Source organism: Serinus canaria, chromosome Z (assembly GCF_022539315.1).
Source record: "Serinus canaria isolate serCan28SL12 chromosome Z, serCan2020, whole genome shotgun sequence".
NCBI lineage: Eukaryota > Metazoa > Chordata > Aves > Passeriformes > Fringillidae > Serinus > Serinus canaria.
Genome location: NC_066343.1, coordinates 64361616 through 64386906, shown reverse-complemented (window position 1 = coordinate 64386906; position 25291 = coordinate 64361616). Strand labels below are relative to the sequence as shown.

At 39.0% G+C, this 25291-nt stretch overlaps 1 protein-coding gene across 1 annotated transcript in view; it reads right to left on the bottom strand.

The window, feature by feature from the left end:
• Positions 1-24237, bottom strand: part of RANBP3L (RAN binding protein 3 like) — a 29541-nt gene extending 5304 nt beyond the window's left edge. The window contains exons 1-13 of the mRNA XM_018920597.3: positions 23825-24237; positions 14606-14664; positions 14306-14342; positions 13640-13717; positions 12546-12620; positions 11111-11185; positions 10331-10455; positions 9719-9822; positions 5484-5604; positions 4013-4112; positions 2768-2898; positions 1628-1748; positions 945-1087 (exon numbers count right to left, since the gene is read on the bottom strand). Of these exons, the coding sequence (XP_018776142.2) occupies positions 945-1087; positions 1628-1748; positions 2768-2898; positions 4013-4112; positions 5484-5604; positions 9719-9822; positions 10331-10455; positions 11111-11185; positions 12546-12620; positions 13640-13717; positions 14306-14342; positions 14606-14664; positions 23825-24068 (1413 nt within the window). The 5' untranslated portion in view covers positions 24069-24237. The remainder of the gene's footprint in view (positions 1-944; positions 1088-1627; positions 1749-2767; positions 2899-4012; positions 4113-5483; positions 5605-9718; positions 9823-10330; positions 10456-11110; positions 11186-12545; positions 12621-13639; positions 13718-14305; positions 14343-14605; positions 14665-23824) is intronic.
• Between the last annotated feature and the right edge of the window lie 1054 nt (positions 24238-25291).

Below are 25291 nucleotides of genomic sequence, written 5' to 3'. Positions count from 1 at the left end.
TGCAACCCTTGCCACACCCATACTGCTCTCATATATTGTGATTTCCTCATACATGTCTATGTTTACTGCCCAGTAGTGCCAAGACAAATTTACAGAATGGAAGTTACACATTCTATGAAAACAGTGCAGTAGACCTGGAAATCAGAACATTTGTAATTCTCACATGCAGACCAGCAGTCCAGCACAGCCATAGTTAGGTCAATCCCTGTTAGGAAGTGACAGATTTACAGTACTCACATATTCAGTGCATGGTGCTTTGCTTGTGTATGGTATGTGACACTTCCTGGAAATGATTGGTCTTTCCCAGCAAGCTGAATCCATCCTAGAAAGATCTACTGGGGATACTGTAAACATCCTTAAACTCATATGGATGCTCTCACTTTCCAACTTGGGACATAGGTGCTATTTATTTACAGCTAAGTCCAGCACATTTCCATCTCCAATTTAGCCCTCGCTGGAGAAAAATCAAAGTTCCCAAGACACCCTTGGGTCTTACACAAGGTGAAACTCTATATTCTTCTCACTGAGAAATGGAGGTCCTACACTGGGTGGATTTATTGCAAGTGCTGTGTTGAGAACCACGGCAGAAAGCTGTTGTCTTTTACCAGAGTAACTTACAAAGTTTTAATTATCTGTGAAGATATTGTCATTGTACTTCTTCCATTAAAAAAGAGCCATTCCTGTATATTACTGGAATGATATCCATTCCATTGGTGGTATGTGAACCAGAGTCTGGCAATGTCTGTCTGAGGGCCAGATCACATCATCACACCTGGTTTTTTTTAAATACCATTCTAACACATTCCATAATAAAAGGCATGTAACATCTAAGCTGAGCATAGTCTGATAGAGCATGAACACCATTTGCTAAAACCAACCTTCAACAACCCTTCAGAATTCTAGATGAAGTGGGGTTTTGGGTGGAGCTGTTGTCTCCTACTCACCTGAGTTAGAAACACTTGAACAGAGTGGTCCTCTTGATCTGTTGCAGTGAAGCACAGGCTCTTTCTGTTTGCTTTTTTTATAACCATTTGTTCCCAGAGCTGGGTGTTGAGAATCAGTCTCAAGCTACCTTGATTTCGCATAACTAAAATAAGAAGGTTAATGTGATAAGATATGCTGCAGCTGTTTTCTCCAGCACTTGTAAACAACTAATATTTTAACCATTTATTCTTTTAAATTTGGTATAAAACCCTGATATATTGAGATTTTTTATATTTTTAATATCCAAATATATTAGCTTCTTTCTATTGTCTGGCACACAAAGGAAATAATCTGCTGAAACTGTGCAATACAGTACAAAAAAGTGACAGCACAGTAAAAGCAACATTCCAGAAAAGTCTTGAAACAGTGCTGCTGAAAAAGCAGAACCAACAAAGAGCAAACTGTTAGACTGGTGACTGGGCTGAAGACACGGTACATGAGAGAAGTACACAAAACCTAACAATATATGTGAGCCCAGTTCCTCAGTCTGTAACACGCAAAACTTTATCAGGTAAAAAGATTCTCAGCAACTGGACTTAAATATAATGATCATCTCAGATTTAAACTGAAATAAACTCTGGCCAACAGTAAGAGAAGTTATTTGGTGTTTTCTGTACGAGGTATTTCTTTATTTGACTCATACTTAGCCTTGACTGCAACATTCCATGCTTATTGCTGCAAGTGTCATTAAGCCTCAGGAATCCTCTGCCTCTTTCAGTCCAGCTTAAAGAAAGCTTATCAAATATAAAGAGCGTGCAGTTAATCTGAAAGAGAAATACACGATGAAAACAGACAGCTATTGCTAGTTTTATTTGCTCTAAAATAACAACTTTACTTTTACAACTTTATGGTTGTAAAACTTTGATATGGCTTTTAGTGCATCCATGTATTACATGGCATGTGCAGAAAGGTACATAGATATATCTATACATAGATATATCACCTTTATTACTTAAAATTAAAGGGCTCTTAGATCTGTGAACTCTTTTCTCATCATAGAAAACATTCAGCATGAGTCCCAATTTACTTTTTCATTTATTTCATCTTCATTAACTCTTTGTCTGTTGAGAAAGTTGCTGAGGCCCTTCAATTTTGCTGCTGCTGTGTTTTTAAGTGTAGCAGCAGCTTGTGATATCCACCAGCATAGCTAAATTTGTTGCAAAAGTTGTACAACCTTATTTCCTCACTCATTACAAATGCTATGCAACAGGATACCAGTCTTGCTACTAGAAGAATACTGCTCAAAAGATAGTAAAACTTTTGTGTTCTGCTAAGACAGAAGAATTAATAAAAAATAAAATAATGTTGAGATTTTAAAATCATAATTGCTATTTTCTGAGAAAATAATATTTTGAAGACAAAGAATAACAAGATACACTCTGCCAGGTTGGACAGATAATTGCTATTTTAGCTGAACTATAAAACAAATTACTTTTACAACACATTGCTTTTTTTTCCCCAAATTTTTTTTCATAAACCCCATCTTTACTCAAATCACTTCCAGTTCTAAGATTGTGGTTTCAGCTAGTATACTAGGTAGATGCTTATAAAATACCACTAAAATAGTCACTTACTAAAAGAGACTGCAAAATGAAGATATATAATATGAAAAAGAACATACCAACTTACAGAAAAATGTGTTACCTGAGGCATAGCTTAAAAAAAACCACAAATATTCAAAATATAAATTGAAATTATTTTCAGCCTGTTGCATCTGCAATAGATCTAGATGTTCTTTTCAACAATCAAACTACTCACCATCAAGGTTTTATGAAATACACACCTGCAAGACATTTTGTTCTGCTTCTTCTCCAGTTATAACTTCAACTTTATCCAACAGGATTTTCTGCACTGGCTTGGAAACACAAGCAGCTGCTGATTCAATTAGTGTTGCATTCTTCAACAAAGGTCTTTCTGTGGGGAAAAAAAAAAAGAAATTCTTTCTGTACAGGGACTATTTTGGGAATATTTTTAGGATAACAAAACTAGTACAGGTCACACAGGATGTGATCTCTCAGTAATACCTATGGTATCTGACATTGTTTAGTGTTATTAATAAGTTTTTGGCTACAGGAAAAAACACTAGAGGAAAAGGCAGGAATACAAAATACCTCACCAAAAAGGCTCTACAGAATTGAACAGGGCTGTTTATAGTTGCAGAGGTTTGTCCCAAGGGACAAACAGGAACAATCAGAAGCAAAGCCTAAATATTTAGAAGCTGGTTTTCCAAATTAAACTCATCTGATATATTGTTATGCCAAGTATACATATCCCAATATTCAAAATAATAATACATATACAATGAATATTTCACAGGAACACAGAAGGACAAGATTTGAAAGGAACAACATTGTTACAAAGTTCTGTATCTTTGCATAAATCTATACACATGTTCTGAAGGCTTTATATTTAGAATTTTTTACTTGTAAGAATGCTTATACAAATCATAGGATCTAATACATCTGTTAGTAAAGAGGAGTGCAGAATTTGTCAAGAAGGCTCACAACAGGGGCCTGTTGGGGACTCCCTCACAGCCTAGGTTTACATGGGTTGCTCAATAAAAAAATCTCACATCAGAGTCACAAGCTAACCCTGAAATCTGTCTATGTAGAACTTTCAGTCCCACAATTATGATCTAAAATAACAAAGTAATTGATATGAGAATTTGAAAAATGCAAGCAGCAGAGAGCCTAAAATTTTAATTCAACAATGTGGTTCACAAGGCATTCATAAAGGCCACTGCAATTTTTTTCAATCAATAAATAATAATCTGTACTAAATAATAATATTCTGTAATATTTTCTTGAGTAATTCAGATCATGCTTTCTGAAGTTATCCAGTTCACATGTCATAAAACAAACTCTGCCTGTTTTCTGAATATAGATTTTGGCACATACTCTAAGCATACTCATGACTGGATATCTTGAGAATAGATGAAAATTATTGACCTCCACTCATTTGACATCCTTTAAAATACAGGGAGACATAATAATAAAGCTAACTGTGCTTGTTTGCTAAGTAGGCTTACTTGTTTGTGGCCTGACAGGAGATGATCCTGTGGACATGGATGTTATTTCTCCTTTGTGTAAATCAGCTTCATTACACAGCTTGGGATGCTTCTCAGGACTCTGGAAAAACACAAGGGAAATAAGAATTCCTGTATTTAAAAATGGCTATGTTACTTTATATCAAATAGAACATTGACTAATGCTAGCATACTAGGCTGAAGATAAGCAATTTTAATAGCTTCAGAGTAAAACTAGCCCAGATGATACAATTTCAGTCTCTAGAAGAAGTAATCTAGAATAGAATCAGTACATCATTCTTCCTCTGAGAAGAAAGACCTCTTTGTGTGGATCCTGGACTAGTATTTAAATCCACTGAAGAATTTAGGTGTTAAGGTACTGGTTTATTTCCAGTTCAAGCCTATAGTTCCTGGAAGAGTAGTTTAAAATGCTCAGACACCACAAACTTAACTCCAGAGGACTTAAAAATTTCTATCACCTTCAGTTTTGCAGATAAATTTACTGAGCCATGTCTGAATAAATGCTTGTGGCTCCTGACAATGCTCAGTGTCTCAACTCATGCCTTATAAATAAATCTTGGCCAGAAGACATACCCCAAACCATAGCTGCCAGGCTTTTTACGTGGCAGATAAGCGTACAGTTTTCATCCTAATTCAATTGAAAACTGAATTCCAAATCTATTTTCAAGGGTGCAGTCCTCAGCTTGGGAACCATTTTTTTGTCCTAGAGTCCTTCAGGACTTAAGCTGCCTCACAAGCATGCACAATGTGCCTTAACACGGACACTCTCTAAGGTGGCTACTTTTTCCCTCATACATATTTATCACAGAATCATAGGATGGTTTGGGTTGAAAGGGAACTTGAAGATCATCTGGTTCCAGCTTCTCTTTCATAGGAAGGACCACCTTTAATTAGACCAGGTTGCTCAGAGCCCCATCCAGCTCAGCCTTGGGTGGTCACCCTGGGATGGGGCATCCACAGCACATCTAGGCAAGTGTTTTACAGTGGTCTCTCCACCCTCAAAGAGAAGAGTTTCTTCCTAAGAGTGAACCCAAACCTCTACTGTCCTTCAGTTTGAAGCCATTTGCCCTTGCCCTGTCACTCCTGTAAGCAGTCTCTCTTCAGCTTTCTTGTAGGCTTCCCTTCAGGTATCCGACCTCTTCACAGTTAGGATGAAGTTATCAGAGCAGTAGGAACCACTTTGTTTTATCTTACGTTGTGGGTGTTCCACTTTATGTGGAAGAGATAAACTCTTTTTCAAGTAAAAAAACAGAAGAGCATATTGGTAAGCATTAATAATTAAAGAACCTGTCTAGGGTGGTAAATATAGGAACGTCTACCCCTCCAGCAGCACATCCTTAGATATTTTCTCCTCAGGAGACATCGGAATCATATTTACTCACATCTTTAAAAGAAGGAGGACCTAAAAAGAACCAATATCTGAAAAAGTAATTGTACTCTTCAGCACACTGACCTTGATAAAAAGTCTGCCAGCATGTGTAGATCCAACCAAAACTCTTTCAACCATGTTTTCCCCAAACACAAAATCTGAATTGCTGCTGTTTTGTACACTTCTTTCTTTGAGCAACTGACCTCTGTGGGGACAAAATAACATAAGAATATGATTTAGAACTATTTAAAGCACTTTAAATATTCACCACACCTAACATTAAAGAAAAACAAAGGAGTAATCGCATAAGTAATCAGATAAATTCTTTAAGAGAATCTGAGAATATTCTCTAAGGAAAATTTCACAAAAGGAAAAGAGTATCACACTGAATTTCATTAAGATTATTGAGGCTATTCCTTCAGACCAATGAACAAGCAGCAAAACAGCATGCCACTTCTTCTCAGGGAAGTGTCTTATTCCAGAAATTTTAATAAGTTGCTTTAGTTTCCCTGTTTCTTTTTGCCCCTCCGAAGGACTACCAACAATTAACAGCTATCCTTTCAATTCTCCACTACTCTGTAGAATAATATACACCCTGGTGCCTTACAGGCATTCCTTTGTCATTCTCCTTGCATCTTGGAAGTGCAGGAAGGCAATGTATTAATATACACACACAAAATACTGAAAAAATGTTTAGATTTGATAGCAGATGGCTTAAGATGTGGTGTAAGTAAAAGAGGAGAGAGGTAATTTTTCAATTACCTGCTCCAGAGACATACATAAATGACAAGAGAACTCAGTATTGCAATCCTTTGATACTGGCCAAGTGTATTTTAGAGATGACATTCAAGAATATTCTGTATAAGTAGAATTGGGATTGGACCTGCTAATTACATAGCCACTTTAAATTAACAGGGTTCATTTTTTGTAAAAGTCAACAGAAAACTCCTTGTAAATTCCTTTATGTGGAAGTTGCTCCTTCTGCTGGTTTGGTTTTGGTTTTTTTACGAAGGGGTTGTACACTGTTTATGCTTTCTGTAAAGCTTAATCCTGCATGTCTTGCTGGCATCGGCAAAAACATGCAAGTTCTTTTCACTTTCTGTTTCAGAAGGATGACTTGGCAGGAAGGTAGCCTGATACTGTGTCACAAACTGCATTCTTCAGCACCACTTACTTCTGTTTCACAGTATTTATCACCCTTTGGAGGGCTTAACACAACATATGTCATGTACAGGATATTCCTGTTAATTAGCTGGGTTTGTTGGCAGAACTTCGATGATTTCCTCTAAAATAGTTTCTCTGTTCACAGCTACAGTGTGCTTAAAACCTCTTCAAGGATGAAGGACTTACTGAGTACTACCTCTCTCAATCTTTTTTAATGAGAAAAATACTCCTTAGCATTCTCATGCTTGATGTGTTGCTAAGACAACACATTTGCTAGGAGCAAAACAGAAATCAGAAAATACCTGTCTTTTCAGCCTTTAAAGCTTCTATGCATGTTCTGGGCCATGAACAGGAAATCTGAAGTGTGTTAATGAGTTTTTTATCCTTAAACACACCCCTCACTAAAATTACTGGAATGTGACCAATTTCCATACTGACATTTCAACTGCTATTTCTAGGCTATTCCAATAGCAGCTTAATGACAGCACACCAAAAGAGCTAAAAACCAAGAATTAGAGGCTTACTTCTAAGAAAAAAATGTGGGAAATTGTTTTGATTATATTCAGAAATGTAAGAAAAATTAATCAGTGCAATCAGTTCTCTTTTAAGAGAAAGTTAACTGGAAGTGCCAGCCTTAAAATTTTATTAAAACCTCAATAGCCTTATGTTGCTGTATGGCAAGAACAAAGTGTTCCTGCCAGGAATGCATTGTCAGGCATGCAAAGTGTTCTTGCCCCAGGGATGGCACTGTCATGGAGATACAAAACACAGTCGCTGATATCAGGGAATGATCACTAACAAGGAACAATGGGAGGAGAAATATGGATAAAGTACTTGAATAGGATTATGAGAGGGGAATAGATTCAAGTACTGGCCTTCTCAGAGTGTCCAAAAAGATCTGAGTGGCCACCAATTCCAGTGCTGGCCTCAAACTCTTTCAGTTTTCTAAGCAAATCTTTGTGCACAGTTGAGTTGATGTGACTGCAAGCCTGTGTTTTCCAACTGTTATATTTCTGTCATTTATGACATAAGCTTTCCAAGCTTTTCATCAGAATCAACAAACTGGAATTTTTTTCCTTTTCAGTTCATTTTTATAGTCAGCCCAGAAAATGAAAATTAGTGATTTCACGGAACATGGACAGCTGCAGCAACTGTGGAGGGATAACAAGGTATTTTCACTCACCTCTCCACAGAACCATATAATGGATAGATGATGATGTGGAAGAGGAGCAAAAGTGCGAGAGATATCTGCAGGCAAAGCAATCTCTGAATTTTATTTTATAAACAAATGTCAGCAGTTATGCCTTGATTGGAAATTAAAAGCAAACCTAAGAAGTTGTCTAGCTGCAATGTTCACTCACTGTTCAGCATGTATGCAGAGTTTAGTAAAGTAATTTGTTTCTTATTGATAAGAAAACAGCTATGCCAGAAAGATTTTACCTAAGTATTTTACAGCATCAGTCACTTAATGTGGATCAGAAGAATGGCACTTACATCCTTCTGCAATCTCAGAAGAGCAGTAGGCACCTGGTAGTATTTAAATTCGTTTTCGACTGTCAAAGGAACCAACATTTACCATGACTATGATAGAACAACTATTGTGTTAAACATAATTAATGAGGCACAAACACCCCAAGCAGGGTGTTTGTGGAGAAAAAGAAAAGGGAAAGAAATACCATAAGTACCTTTAACTTAACTTGTTGGCACTGTGAATCACTGTGTTGCATTTCTTTACTTCACAAGAGAAAGTCACTCACAAATTTTTTCCTAGATACTGTGCAGCTGACAGAAGGCAAATAAATTTAAAGTACCAACAGCAGCTAATTTAGCTTTTCTAATGCATGCATTATCATCATTCAGATTGTCCTAAAAATTCAGTGTGCTCTGAGGCTACACGTTGCCCTCAGAGGGCATCACAACAGTATTAAATGTAATAGAAAAGGTTAGTTCTTCCATAATAATAGCAAGCATCTGCCCTCTAATGATTCTAATGGTTCTATTTGTTGATAAGGATTAAGAATCTAAGTCGTATGTGCATCTAAACTCCCCTGCCTCCTCAGAACCCTGGCACTGTGCATCACTACCTTTACTGGTGGTCCATCCAGCCCTGTAAAAGACTGGCACAGACTCCTTTGCAGTTTACATAGTCTATGCTCTCCTTGAGTAGGAGGGGGAATTAGGCAACATGAGAAATCTATTATCTGTGGCCCTAGCAATTTTGAAAAGTCATTCTCTCATCAAAAGTGATACCAGGTGTATTCCTGATGCTCACAACTTCCAGGTAAAAAACCCTCATCAACAAGCAGTATTAATACCACAACCACAGACCTGGAGTTCTCATGAGTCAGTCCCCAGAGAGAGGTAATAGCCCTCTTTTGCTCCAGTATGACTTCTTCTCAGTGCTGGCCTTTAACCCTTTCTGTTTCCCAAGCAAAACCTTGTGTGAAGTTGAACACATGACCAGAAGCCAGTGTTTTCCCTGCACTGTATTTCTGTCATGTATGACACAAGCTTTCCAAGCTTTTTAGATCTGATTAATCTCTAGGAATGGGGCTCTTTCCATCGCATACAGTGTCAAGAGGATGGGGAAACATCCTACCAAGGACATCAGCTTCCTCACAGAAATTCTGAGGTCTGTGCTGCACAAAAATGCTAGCCTATCACAGTCACCACAGATAGCTTCTCATGCCAGAAATTCTGCTTTGTGAATGAAAGTAGAACATCAATTGCAGCATTCACCTGGTCTTCCAAATCAATCCTGTATTTTTTTCCTTATGCTTCTTGTGTCCAATATGCTGAAATATATTGGTTACTCCTCAAAAGAATGAAATTTCCTGAGTTTCTGTGTACCTTTTTAATGAGATGCAGCAGACATGCAGTCAGAAGAGAGATGACAAACCAGACCAGTTTCTGGCTTGGTTGCTAGTGAGAAACCCCCTGTCCCACAGAGATGAATTGCAGTTAGGAGTCCATTTCTTAGGGCATATGAAGTTCATGTCAGTAGACACAAATCCTGGCACCTCACACAAACAGCACTGAGCCCTGTGTGGGTGCAGATAGCACGGGCTGGGTTCCATGTTAGACACAGAGGATGAAAGGGGATGCCATCAGCCAAGGGACAAGATGATGTAGAAATATAATAAACAAAATCTTACTGGTTTTTTTGAGAGCTGGAAAAACTCATGGTAATAGATGACCCCAATGCTGTTTTGGAATTTACTGAATTCTCAGTGGATGAATAAGAGCTGTCTTCAGATAGCTAGGAATAATGAAATCAAATGGATTAATTAGAGCTAGTATATTTTCTGCTATTAACAGCTCTGCTAGAGTCCAGAGTCACTAAGGTATAAAGACACACACAGATACAGATATGGATAATAGATTTTATAGTTGGCAGAGCTTCCTCCAGCTGTGTACTAAACCAGTGCCCTCAATTAAAATACTAAAATCTCACTTTCTAAATAAACAAAATCCAAAACACCCAAAGCAGATTTTCCCACAGAACCCTCATATCAGAAAGGTAAGACAGCCTGCAGAAAACAGATAATTTTTCAAACACAGTCAGCATGAGTTTAACATTTCACATCATATTAGTGATACTGAAACTTACATGGGAACTTTCTTGAAAATAATTAATTTTTAATGCATGATTAATTAATTAATAGCACTGGTTTGTTTCGTGTTTGGTTTTGATTGTTTTGAGTGTTTATGTTTGGTTGGTTTTTTTTCCTTAATTTGAGTTCCAGTAAAATTTTTTTTTTTTTTACCTGAACACATGCGTCTTTCTTAGTCATTAGAGATACTACAGGAATTTCAGGACAGGTCAGGGCTTGTGGGGGCTGTAAAGTGGCAGGTCTAATGACATTCCACAATTGACTTGGTGACAAGGATCCTTGCAAAATACAAAGACAAAATATTTAAACATATACTTTTTCTTCACATCTAATTCATACCTATATGTCTTACCTCTTAACTGAAACTTTCAAACATTTTAAAATAATATTTACTGTTGTTTATTTGCTTCATATTCTGAAAAATTGTAATGGTTTCCTAAATACACAACTCTGAAGTGAAACCAATGTGTTATCCTATCAGGATAAAAAAGTAATGTGTTATATACGGAAACATTCTATTTGTACTTACAAAATATATTTGCATTTATATATTTAAGTATATCTTTATACTTATATTTATTGGTTTAGATAAGTCTTCTGGCATTTCAGATTTAATTCTGCATCTTCAGATGCCAAGAGGTTTCCTCATTGCTTTCTCCAGGAGCAGAGGTATTCAGTTAGAAATGTGAAATTTCTTTGTGGAAGGTTACATTCAGTCTACTCAGGAAATACGTAGTCAGAGCAGATGGTCAGACCACAGTTCATAGGTCATTTACACTGTCAAACAAATAAGTTATGAACTCCATAAAGATACCTAGGCTATCATTCAGTATGGAAAAGAGATGTTCTTGTTTTGTCTTCCATATCTCTAAAGGATGCCTTTGTGGAGCTACAGTGAATAAATTACAGTGACAGTATTACAATGGCAGTTACCTTCTCTTGTTCTTTTGATGATGTCAGGATTTCTTTGAAGAAGAGCTGAAGTCATGAATATGTTATTCTTCTTTACTACAAAAAAGAAATTTTAAATTAAATAATGAATAAACCCAAATCCAAACCATTAATTAGTATTTCTGTATCCCCTCCCTCTTTTGGTAGTTCCTGAGCAATATTCCAACATAGTCATCTGAAAAAGATCTCCAAGACAACTGTTACTATCCTAGTTTTTCCAGGTGGGCAGACTTTGGCACAAGAAAGCACCAGTTTTCCTGGCTACATCACAGTCTTTTGGATACCAATAAACATTTTTAATGCAAAATCCTTCTTTTAAAAGCAGGTGTTCCTGTTTTGTAGAAACATTGAATGCTACCTGATTAAGTTTTACGCTTTTTAAGATGATTAAATGAGGCCTAAATACTTAGGAATAAATAAACAAATAAATGCCCTACTCCACTGAAAAGGCCTTAATAACTTACTAGAGCAATGGCAGTGCACTGTTGATGCTTTCAATGTTTTAATAAAGATGTTGAACACCAGTGAGAAGGTGATGGCAACCATGCTGTAGAAGCCTGGGAGGTAAGGGGGATAACTCAAATGCCACTGATATCCAAATAGCTGGTGGAGCCAACCAAGAACTTCTGGTAGTAACTCACTGTGACAAAGATCAGGACTTACACCAGTTTTCATGCCAAGTGTGTAATTTACCAATAAAACTTTTTAAGCTTTTGCAGAACCTCTGACTTCTGTCATTCCTTTCCACCGTGACCACCCAAGATTTGTAAATCTTGGGTGCTGCCTTCCCCTTAAGGGTGTGATGCCACACATACACCATATACTGCAGAATGGCACAACTGATACACTACATACAATCACCACTTTTTCATTGCAAGGGTGTGTTTTGGTGCTATTAAAATGCTGGGCACTCTTAACATTGTTTAGAAATCCTCTACGCCAGTGTCTGTCAAGAACCTGTCTCTGGTAACAGATGTAGGCCAGGATCAAGACCACTCCATCTTTCCTCTTAGTGCTAAGAGAGTGAGGATATTCCCTGGATCCCTGGTTAGGTGGAAGACAGGCTCCTAGGACAGAAAATTTTACTCCTGTAGGAACCATCAATGTCATATTGCAAGCAAACTATTCATGTAATTACCGCCATTTCATTTTGGTTTTTTAAGTATAATTTGTATCACACTCTGTAAATTCATACTCTTAAATTATTGAAAGATTCCACTCCTGCCCCAGAGGATTCCCCAACTATAAAAAAAATCTTACTGACTACTGAAATGCCAGTCCTTTCCATCCTTTCTCCCATCTAAATACCAGATTAGTCCAACACACTTCAGGTTTGTTTTGCAGGAAAAGCATTTTTGCACACATCTTTATTTTGGGTAACACTTGCTTTTCTATGTAAATATGTATATTTATTTACCTGTCTGGGAGGGAGGGAAAGTAGGAAGGATGTTAAATGAAGATGATCTCCCTCTTTGCTGTGTGAGAGGTGTATCTAAAAGAATACGAGATTAAATTATCACTTCTTTGGAGAATAAAAAAGACCAGTTTTAAGGCTAGCCAGGCTGGTGTCAAGCTTTCATTGACAGTAGAATAAATTATTATCTGCTACCCACCATCTTTCTGAAGCAGACTGTTAGGTTATGTCTACGCTGCTGACCCCAGGAAGCCTCTGAGGCCAAGCAGCACAGCCTGGCCCAGGCACACAGCTAACCCCCTCTGTATCAGCTCTGTCCTGGAGACTGCCAGGTGGAAAGGTTCAAAACACAGCCAGACAGTGACCTATCCCTTAAACAGTGTGGGCAGTCAAGAGGGAAAACACCCCAGCTTCCTCCTGCACTCTGCTTTTCTGGTATAGGCATGCCCTAAATTTCTCACATATCTATCCCAGTTTAACTTTCAGAGTAAACCAAACTTAGCTTAAATCCTCTTGGGTACATCCAGATGTGATTTTAAAAACCACCGTATGTACACTAATGCCTCAATTCAGAAGTACCTTTTTGGTACTGTCTGTATGTTAAATAAAGATTGTAAAAACCAGATGATTCCTTCTGCACAGTAGCCTCAGTGATTCGTGTTCATTTCCATGGAAACAATGCACAGTCCCTAAGGAGCCTTCCGAGTCAGCTCATGGCTGGATGGCAGGAGGGCCCTTCTGGAAACTGCTTTACATCTTAAAGGATTGACCAGGGAACACTGACCTCTTCCACAAGCCAGGGATATAATTCCTTTCATGACCTCATCCTCCCTTGACTATGTGAGCAATTCAGGAAAATTATATGAAATTTACAGATTTTTCACTACTTTATGTAATATTATGTAAGTATGGAAAAAGGAATGTATTTTTAATTAAAAACATTAGAAACTACCAGCAAGAATCAATGTTTAAGTTTTCATGACTTGCAGCGTGCTTACAATGCAGAAACATTTCTTAGATAGGGGAATTCATTCTTTTCATTGCCAGATGAGAATACAGAACTCCAATCCAAACAGGACTAGAGGTAAATGTCATACCAGTGTTAGACTGAGAGTCAGACTTCTGGAAAGTCAAAGATGATGACCTTGCACGTTTTCTGGAACAACTAATGAAATCTGGAGAAAAGAAAATATAATGTAATTGACAGGAGGCATCAGCACTATGTTATGATACTGAATTTAAACCTGATCAAAATAAATTCTAGGAGGGACTTGGAGAACAACTTTAAGGCAGCACCTAAGAGCAAGAGGGCTTTGGAATCTAAGTCAAGACCTGCCACAAAGCCCTTGGGAGTCTTTATTTCTACTAAGCTCAGGGAGCCCAAAGCAAGTACTTAGAATCAGTTCATAGCCCATGGGCTCAGAAAACATTAAGAATGAGGAGCTACATTATAACATTACCCAAGCAAACAAAAAAAGGCAGTTAGGAGTTCATACAGCTGATGAATACACTTGGTCAATTTTCAGGGCTTCTGGAGCTTGTCTTTCTGTAGATTTGAGAGGTAAGATGGAAGAACTCTTGAGGGAAGACAGGGACATATATATTAAGACAGAGTAGGTGGCTCTACAACCCACAAAATCTTAGTCTGGTAACTGGGATTTGCTCCTGCTTATAGAAAGAGTCCAAACACTGTTTTCACAGGAAATAGGCAGACCTATGAATTACTCAGTTCTATTATGCTGTCTCAGTGAGGCGGTGATTACCATTTTCAGCTTTGCAAACTGGGTCTTCTGCAGGCCGCTGGAAAAAAAATAAGCATGGAAAGGTCAAGGAAATAGAACAATCATTTTCTAGATGGAGACACAAAGTATAACAGTCCAGCATATATATGCATTGTCTTGTTTCTGTTTTCTATTCTTCCTTGTTCTATTTTCAGACCATTTAATAAAAGTGCTAAGCAGGGCTAAAATCTTATACTGCTGCTAGGATAATTGTCTACAGAATACCTATTTCTCACCAATTTTTATCAATAATGAAAAAGGGGGGGAAAAAAGGCATTTTACCTTCAAAGAACAGTCCTTCTTTTCAAAAACAAATGTTGGCTGGGCAAGCACTGATTTCTCTGGAAAAGATAAGAGATAGTTTTGAATAACAATTCCATAATAGTATTTATAAATCAGAGCTTTGAAAATGCTGTGCAATAACAAACAAGAGTTTATCCTTTTGTTACAAAGGAAGAAACTAAAGAGATGCAGTGATGTACAGTACAGTACAGTACATTAGGGAAAAAAAGGCTATAATCCCCAAATCTGAGTGTGAGTTTTGCCTAACTAGATGCCATGGGATTTGGCCTCATATTTTTTAAATTTCTCTTAAATAAAAAAAAAAGTGCTTTAACCTTTACGAGAAACATCTGCCATCCTTAAGGACAAGTGTGAACTGTGTTTTTGCATAGCAGAAAAGAGCAAGGATGTGAAATGTAAAATATCCCTAAAGGAAGGAAAACAAGAGCATGTGTTACACTTGTTACACTTTCAGCTACATTCATGCATTTTGCTCTTTAAGCTTTAGGTAGGTGGATGTCTAGGGTGAGTTTTAATGTGTGTGTATGGTAAATAAACATATGGAGCTCTACAGAGCAAATTTTAGTCTCAGCATACCTCTGCATCTCTCTCCATCTCTTAGGCATAACTAAAATATCTTGGTTCTATGTTCTTTTTCTTCTATGAAATATTTTTCTGCATACATTTGCCTCACATCACACTTTATGTTGATTTAGGGTTCACTGCTTCTACATCTCATACGACCTCTTCAGGCTGTTTATGTACTTTGTTAGGCTTGTGACCTCCACAGCCAGCGCAACTCTAATGGACTAAATGTGGTTGTCAGTGTAAAAGAAAAAGCTGTTTTCACCACTGATTAATGAACATTTATTATAAGAATTAAGGGCACAATTAATGGATAAAAAACCAGACACAAACAGGTATTTTTTTAAAGACCACCCCATACAGGATTCATCTCATTCTAGCTTGATACATCTGTCATGTGCAGTAAATAGAAACAATCAGCCTCTGGCTATGAGCATATTTTAGCTGTGTACTTTAGATGACAAATGGAAAGCTAAATGCATGTATTTCTCTCCATGGCTGATAAGTACGGAGTTCAGATTAGGGTGACTGCTGAGCTATTTGACTGGCCTCTGGCCAGAGAAATCTCACACTTGGTGCCTTGTTTGCTGACATTTGACAGAATATTTATCACATACACAACATTTTTGTAAAACTCTTCCTCTGTTACCTCTTCAACAAAAACATCCAAATGAAAATATGTGGATAGATATTTTTTTCTAGAACTGCACACCTATCTGTGACCAAACAACTTGAGCTTTAGTATCAATTACTCAAACGTTTAATAAAGCAAACATAAACCTATCATGGAGGAGTTAAGATTACTACACTAAAAATGTATTTAACTACCAAAGAAAAAATAAACATTGTTAAAATAAATGCTTCGTGTATGCAAACAGAGGCAAGGAGCATGAAACCCAGGGATATACAGACAGAAGAGTAACTACTACAGTTTTGCTGTTGTTAATTTTATTTTTACTTGGGCATTGTGTGTGCAAAGAACAGGATTCAACAAATTTATTCATGCTTTGCAATGAAAGCCTGTTTCTTCCTTAATAGAAAAAGCAGGAAAAAAAGTTCATATTGTTCACAATGAAATAAAGATAACTCTCTGTCATTGAAAGTTGAGGAAAAATTCCCTAATCTGGTTGCAGCTAGGGGGTCAATGGCATGACACAACATGAAGCAATTCCGCTTCTATTCACTAGAGGGGAGTGGCACACATGAACAATAGTATTTCAGTTAAATATGATTTTTTGAAGAGAATAGGCTTTTTTCTGTCCCCTTAAAAACAAACAAAAAACCAAAACTGGCATTCTTATCGAATGAAGGAAAAACACAAAAAGTAAAGAGTAACTGTAGAAACTTTCATATTCTTCTCAGTAATCCTCAAGCTCAGAAGCTTGCACTATTTTTAAAGGTACATTTTCTACTCCAAAGAATAGAATTAACAGAGTGAACTGCTGTGAAGGAACTGACTTTCTCTCACAGAGTTAACTTCTCCTAGATCTGAAAGGCTGTAGGGGATTTGAAGGAATTAAGAAAGCCCACTACATTTGAAACAACGAGATTAATCACATTTTAAAACCCAAAAGAAGAATAATATTTTAAAAATCAAAAGCTCCTGAAGAAAAAAAAAAAACATAACTGCTAAATTACCAACAGAAACACATGAAGCTACAGCATAATGGTACCCTTCAAAGATAAATATCCATATTTTAATATTGCAGTAAATATAAAGAATATATCCCACCTACTGCTCTTGAGCCAAAGAGCTGCCTGTAGATTAAGCCACAGGCTGCTGAGGCTACCAGAGTTATTTATAGTTTGTACAGTTCTATAATGCTTCTACTCCAATCAAGAAAACCTTTTTGTACTTCCTGAAGCATACTCCACGAAGCTCATCAGTAAGATCTTCAGTGCTCAAGCAGGCCGTTCATAACAAGGTTTTAAAAATATGTTTGTGTTAACTATATATGCATCCTAAGCATAAATTTCCATTTACATTTTCAGCTTCTCAGATATTCAGGCACAACATATCTGCAGCTGATCTCCACAGAAAAAGACACCCAGAACTTCTTGTGGATGTAACACAAGGCCATCAAGGAGTTACCACAGTCGTGTTGATGTGATAATTTCAGCACTGGTCAGTCCCTCTGCATTTCTCCCCTTCATTCCCTGCTCAAAGTCTGCTTCTGGCAGGGTGGCTGTGCAGGCTGCAAGAGAATGCACCCAGCCACACAGGGCCAGACTCAGTCCCAGGAACAGGCAGCAGCAGCCAAGGCCAGGAGCAGGCAAATGCAGACAGAGGAACGGGAATGAGTGGGCTGGAGCCATTCTTCATCATCACCACCAGGACACTGACAGACATGGGCTGGCTAGTGCCTGGCTCAGACTGGGCCACTCCAGTCCTCGGCAGCTTGGCACTTGTGGATAAAAGAGGCTGTTGGAAAAGTTACCAGAAAATAATGCCAAATGAGCTGCCTCTGGCTGCAAGGACTGGAATAATCCACCAGCCTCAGCCAAGAGTGCAGACACAGAACCTGTCTGTCTGCACATGAATTATCACCACAGATTGGGCTCTCTCTCCATTGCTACAGTTCCCCTGAAGCTGCTGAATCAGAAATCTAATGTTTGCTCTATTCAAAGACCAAAAGGCCCTTGCTTGGAAGATGCATTAGAAATATTTCTTGGAGATCTCACCGGTATGGTGTCCTGGCTCCAGCCTCCTGTCCTGCACAGAAGCACTACAGCCTGTGCTCACACCTGAGCTACCTGACATGGAAGGTGCCCAGGTTACAGGATCGTGACTGCATTCCACTTGAAAGAGCATTTTGGGAAAAAGTAAATGCTGGCTGATGCCTTAGGAGCACTAGCCAGAACAACATACAAGCAATAATGTAAAATTGCTTTTACCAGATTCACTTGTATCCTAAAAGCCAGCATCGTCCATGAGATGTAAGAGTCCTTCTGTCTTTGCTGTGACATTCCACTCTTCACTTCCATTGCTATTGCCTTTTCTAAAGCAATTGAAACTTCACAAAATACGTACATTAAAAATAAGTGGGACCCTGATGATTTAGAAAATTTTAGAGTTGTTATTACTATTCTTCCATCCTACCCTAAAGACAGGCAAATGATGCATAACCTTTGAGGGCTAAGGACACAGTGAAAGGAATAAAAGCACCTGTTTCTAATTTTCAGGCAGTCCTACACCTGAAATAATGCCAAAAGTAGTGACAGTACTGTTTCTCTATTCCTCTCAAAGTGATGCAAAACACCACACTCAAATCTTTCAGAATGTAAGATAGGACTTGTGATCTCAATGGTAGTTTTGTATTTCTGATGTTGAAACAGTTAATTTATACATTTTCAATTTTTAAAAATTAAATCTGTTGCTTCTTCATCATTAACAAACTGGCCAGAAGACTGAAAATGCTTTAATTCATATTGATAGCAAAAACTCACACATTTTTTAAAGGATAAACCAGTTGCTTGGCAAGGCTGAACCCAGCAGCGGCAGCACCTCTGGGATAATGAATTTAAGAAGGGCAAAAAAGTACTGCACAAGGACAACTGCAGCTGTGAGAGGAGTGAGAATGTGAGAGAGGAACAGCTCTGCACACACCAAGGTCAGTGAAGGAGGAGAGAGAGGTGAATGGTGAGGCAGCTGCAGCACAGGGAGGTCCAGGGGGGAGCAGAGATCACCTGCAGCCCCTGGAGGAGCCACACCAGAGCAGGTGGGTGTGCCTGAAGGAGGCTGTGACCCCACGGGAAGCCTGTGCTGGAGCAGGCTCCTGGCAGGACCTGTGGCCTGTGGAGAGAGCAGCCCAACTGGGGCAGTCTCCCTGGCAGGACCTGTGACCCCACTGAGGGCCCACATGGGATGAATTCATGGAAAACGACAGCCTGTGGAAGGGACTCAAGTTATAGAAGTTCATGGAGGACTGTCTCCAGTGGGAATAATCCTGGAGCAGAGGAAGAGTGTGAGGAGTCCTTCCTGTGACGAGGAAAAAGTGGCAGAGACAAGGTGTGACAGAGCTGACCATAGCCCCCATTGCCCACGCACCTGCCCGGTGCGAGGAGGTAGAGAAAGGGGGCAGTGAAGTTAAGGCTGTGAAGGGTGGGAAGACTTTTTTTTTTAAGAATTTGGTTTAGTTCTTACTACCATATACTAATTCTAACTTGACTGGAATTAAACTAAATTGACTTCCCTCTTTTTCCTGTGATGGCAATTGCTGAGTGTTCTCTCCCTGTCCTTATCTCAACCCATGAGCCTTCCATAATTTTCTCTCCCCAGTCCAGCTGAGGAGGGAAGTGAAAGAGTGGTTTTGGTAGACACCTAGCATCGAGCCAGGGTCAACATAAATAAATAAAACAAACAAAAAGGAAAATAATGGCACAAACCAAAACCAAACAGAAACCCCCTTCTTAATCAGAAAAAATTTTTCTCAAATAGAATATGATACTTGAAAATTGCATAATGTCCAAATAATTTCACTGACTTACAAAACCTTTAACTGCATCCAGCTTTTTCTTTACAACATCCTAGTAAGCACTGCCCAACACCCAAAGGCTACAATTTATAATTAGCTCTTAATTTTATCCTATCAAATTATGAAGCTATGACATTGAATTACCAAGTTTCTGTGCTCTGATATGCTATAGCGTATTTTGGAAGCTTTGCATGTTACTGCTATAATTTGCAAAAACAGAAGCAGAGACACTGCTGTATTTTGATGTTACAGCTTAGATGGCTGGTTCCCACAGAACTCTAACCAAACAAAGTTAATAATAAGATTCTTGCACATAAGACTGCCATTTTGATTGTTTCACAGCTAAACTACCTCAGTGAGAACATGTAATTTGGGAAGATGTTGAGAAGAAAAGTAGATTTAATGTCACTTCAGTTACTACATCCCCAGAAGTAGTTTTATGTCACTAAAATAATAAGAAAAAAAAAACACTCAGCAAAACTTTGATTCTGTCATTAATGAGTAAGTGCTAAGTACAGCTATTACTTGAAAAAACACTAAGACAAAATTTTGTAGCAATATACATGAAAGAAAAGAAGCAACAATGGACTAGCATTTAAGTGGGAGACATGGATCAAGAAACCTATATTGATAAATAAAATAATCAAAGAATTTAATGAAATAAATTATTTTCACTATGCTAGATAATGATCTGTACATTAGTGACTTCAAGGAACACCAGCGTTAAACTATATAATAATATGACCAATTTTTATTCAAAGTGCTGCAAAAACATAGAAAACTATCAATACTTTAGACAGCAAAACTGCAACAGGCAGAAGAAAAATACATACTGTTAAAAAAAGAAACAAGATAAACTAACAAAATATTTTGTTCTCTAAGCTTTGGCTCATGTCTAAATATTGCTTCTGGCTTTTGATGCAAAAGACATCTGTCGGTATTTCCAGTGATGGACCATTTTCATCTAAAATTAGGTGGAAGTTAACAAAAAACTTTTTGGCTTCTGTCAAGGAGAAATCAAGAACAGGTTTTGCCAAACCTGCAACAGAACCATAGTTTCTGGTTTTAAAATTCTCATGGAAGTTCACAACATTAAACAGTCAGTTCAGAGCCAATGAAAGTGCCACAGTGCTGCCAGCCAACATCTTGGGTCCCTCCGTCGCCCCACTACGTGAGCCAAGCTCTCCTCTGCCAAAACTTATAAATAAGACAGATGACATGAGGCAAAATGGGGGTGTCCTAGAACAGTACTTCATGCAACCAACTTAATGAAATGGATCAACAACTTAAAAGAACTATGGGAAAGGGCTTATGAAATTTCCCATTGCTGACCCCGAGTAACAGGTGCGCTCCAAGAGGTGCTGGGCAGGTGAGCATTCCGATGGAATTCACACACACAGCTGGCAGCACCTTTGAAAAAACAGGTCACTGAGTAAAGCTCTAAATGTGGACCTGGAAACCTACCTTCAGATTCTCTCTATTAGCCTTCATACTTTTGATTCTTCTTATGAAGCATATTTAATGCTTTCTAAGACAACTGTTTTAAAAAATAAGATCAGTTTTAATACCATGACTGGGGATTTTCCAAGCAAATTTACAAAATTTTTTATTTTTGGTAGAGACGTTGTAATACAAGATTGATTGCTTCAATTTCCATCTATATCTATTATATGTACATAATGGGTTTTATTTAATCTGTAAAAACTAAAAGTAAAATAAGAAAGAAAAATAAGGTCATAATCAAATGAAATTCTAACCAGAAGAGTTTCCCGTACACAAAGGTATCAGAGATGCATGTTGCTATACAGCAATATGCAGCTTTAGTATCTTAGTCATAGTTCCAGATCTGTATGCTAATGGAATTTTTTCTTTTATGATACTCTTCTGAATGTCAGTGAATCAAGAAATCTCCAACAATTCCTCATGAATCCTGATTTTCCAAATACCTTCAAAAAATCATTCTAAATAGTGAAAAAATATTTGTATTGTTAAAGTGCTTCAAAACCATTGAGATGAAATCTTGGGCAAAGTCTTTTTACTATTTGAAAAGAAAGGATCCACCCACTGTTGTGAGTTTACTTCTAGAGAACTTAAACATATATGACTGATATTTGGCCACTGGCTGCACTTGCTGCAGGAGCAACTGTATTTCAGTGGCCCATGAAGAGGCAGCTGGACACAGCACTGTGCTCTGTTCAAACACCCTGTACTAAACATGAAGTGCACATTGCTTATCTTGGATTCACACAGCATCCTGTAAATACAGTTTGGGGAGCCAGTAAATAACTTCACACCTCCCTGTTTGGATCAGCAGAGAGTACATCATCAGGGGAGGCAGTTTCTGTTTCATTGCCCTCAGAAAGAATACAGTTCATCTAATTGACAATTTGCAAAATAAAACTTCTGAAGGATTTTTTCCTAGGACAGCTTTACTACATTTTTGGGACTCTGATATTGCACACTCTTTGTTATACAAATAGTTCATAACCCAGAAAAATAATTTCCCTGTCATCAGTGGCAGCAGTTATGAGAGCAAGGACTCTTCATGAGGGCACAGTCCTGCATAATCAGACTCTTAACATTTTAAGACATGTTCATTCTCTCCTAAATCACTCTTCTCAATGCTACAGATTCTAAACACAGATTGGGATTAGAGTGGAAATGGTTCTTCTATCAAAAAATTTCCATCTAATGCTCCTAGCTCCCACTGTGGTTTATTGCATGCCATGTGAGAGATGAGATTTAAAATTTAAAATACTTCTCTCCAGCCATGTCAGGTGACAGCCTGTGGAAGTGTTTATAGATACAGCATTTGTCACACCCACTCACCTCTGTAGAGCACACTCATCTTTATATGGGTATAACATAAACAGGCATTAAAATAGCAATAAAAATTACCCTATCTCAGGAACATTGTAACATAATTTCTGAGAGAAATGTAACCCAGCTGGCTTTATTTCAAACATTAGAGTGAAGGAAGGATTTTTGAGAGTCTCATCACTGGAGTGTAATTTTAGCAGTGCTACAAGACCAGAAGTAACTGTGTCAGTAGACCAGCAGGACTATGCCAAAAAGTGTAACCAAAAATTATTTTAGAAACACAGAAACATCCCGCTGCTCAGAATTTTTAATCTATTGTAAAAGCCAGTAAAATACCTAATGCAAGGGCAATAAAATTCATAAGCACAAAACCTGTTACCCCTTCCAGGGCATTGTGCCAAATTTAAATTTCATAAATCCCTACAAGATAACACAGAAGTAACCCTCAGAGAGTTTGCGCAGAAATTGAGCTGTAGAGGTAATAAGGTCATGATCCAACAACACTCACACATCCATAAATTTCAGTGAGTAGGCTGGACTGTAATATTAAGCAAAAACTGAAAGGCTGGTCAACTGATAAATTAGCCCAACCTCTCTAAAATGTATCAGTCATAACATCAGGCTTAGCCCTTGAAAGTCCTCTTGGTAATTTCGGGTCATTCATCAACCCCTGCAGTAAAAAATGGTTGGTGGCATTATCTGCAAAATGTCTTTAATATTAGCACTTGTTTTCATTAGGCATCCTCATCAGTTTTTACTGATACTGATAAATGACTCTTAATTCACGGCTCTCTTCACTACCTAAATAAGGGATTTTGCTGTCCATCTCTGCAGACAGGCATCAGTCTGAGGAGCTAGAGCAGGACAGTTGTGCTCTCAAGGTGCAGGGCACGTCAGGGTGTGAATGTCCAGGAAAATGAGTGTTGCTTCCAGGTATGGCCAGGAATGCAAGTGCTATTCTTACCCACTGTCAGGCCCAGCATTTAGGAAAGCTGCAGAAAGCTCAAATGGCGGGGGAGTTAACGCTGTCAGAAACATAGAGAGTCCACATACATACATCTGGTAGTGTCCTTTCCTCGAGTAAGATATGAATTGGAGGTTTCCGACAGATTACCAGTAAAAATGTAATAAAAAAGCACAGCCAGCCAAGCTCTTGTTTTGCATTACACACAGCACTGTTACCAACCAGCACATTCTTTGGGCTTATCCCATTCCCAAAAAAAACCCCCAAAAAAAACCCAACAACAACAACAAAAAAAAAAAAAAAAAAAAAAAAAAAACACAAAAAACCCGGGGGAACACAAGAGACCCGCAAAAGACAATAGTTAACAAAACCTACCTGTGAAGCATTCCTCCTTGGGATCTGACGTGCTGCCGCGGGAGCCTTGGCAGGGCCTGGGCATGGTCTGTTCTTGCAGGTGAGCAGCTTGGTGCAGAGCCCGGGGACCAGCGGGCCAGTCTCTTCTTTTGGGGAGGTCGGGCACCTTCGCACCCCGCCGGGGTCTGTCACAGCCAGCACAGGAGCATCGCGTGCCTGCACATAAAGCATTCCCTTTGCAAGCAGGAATTGGCTCGTTTCTCATTATGAGGTCAGTATAAGCACCCTTTTATACGCATCTCTCTCTCTATACGTAATCATATATGTTATATACGCCGGAGCCGGCTCTGTAAACCTGCCCCCCGAAGCGCCCAGCGGGGCCTCGGGACGCCGGTCCGGGCAGGCGGCGCTTCCCGCAGCGAGACAGGGATGGAGCGGCGCCGGCGGCCGGCGGGGACAGCTCGGGGAAGGGGCCGGGGCCGGCTCCTCGCCCGCGGGGCGGGCCATGGGAGGGGACTCGGGAAGAAAGCCGGGCACGGACCGCGGGGCGGGAGAGAGGGCGGGCGGGCGAGGCCGAGGGGTTTCTGTCTCCGTCAGGAGTGAGTTCCCGTGAGTACTGTGCCTGCTGTGGGGTTTTTTTTTTTGGCTTTTTTTGTTTTCAAAAAGAAGATGAAATATCAAGCAGGGTAGGCAAGCACCGCGATTGTTCCCAGGCTGACGTGAACCAAGTGCAGCGTCAGCACGAATAGGTGTTGCTGTCCCTCCGTCCAGGCGCGCTGTGCTGCAAGTTCTAAAGCCTCGCCCGTGCGTGATGCTGCTGTCTGAGATGGCAACAGCCTCAAATTCTTCAAGTGAGAGCGATTTCAACCCATTATGCACTGCAGGCCTGGTGTCCAGCTGCCTGCAATCATAACACTTCAAGACAAAAAGGCAGGAACAGAATCACATGTCTGGTCTAATCTGGTGTCTTTACACAGCCAATACCAGATGTTACACAGAAAAAATGATATGAGAAGTCCAAGAGCACACAGACGCTCCGTGGTTTTCCCTCCTTAGAGACTCGGTGTCTGTTGGTATAACTTCTAAAGTGTGCCATTTAACCCTTCTGCAGTAGAATCAGAGAAACTTTTAGGCTGGAAAAGACCTCTAAGGTCAAAGTCCATCCTTAAGCCAGCATTGCCAAGTTCCTCATTAAACCATGTCTCCAAGTACCACATCTACACCGTTTATAAATACCTTCAGGAATGATGACTCTACCACTTCGTTTGGCAGCCTGTTCCAGTACCTGACAACCCTTTTGGTGAAGGAAATTTTCCTACTACACAGTCTAAATCTCTCCTGGAGCAACTTGAGGCCATTTCCTCTTGTTCTGTTGCTTGTTGTCTGGAAGAAGAGGCCGAGCTCCACCTGGCTACAGCCTCCTTCTCTGGATATGCTTCAGCACCTCATTGTCCTGTAGGGAGAGTCCCAAAACTGAACATAGCACTT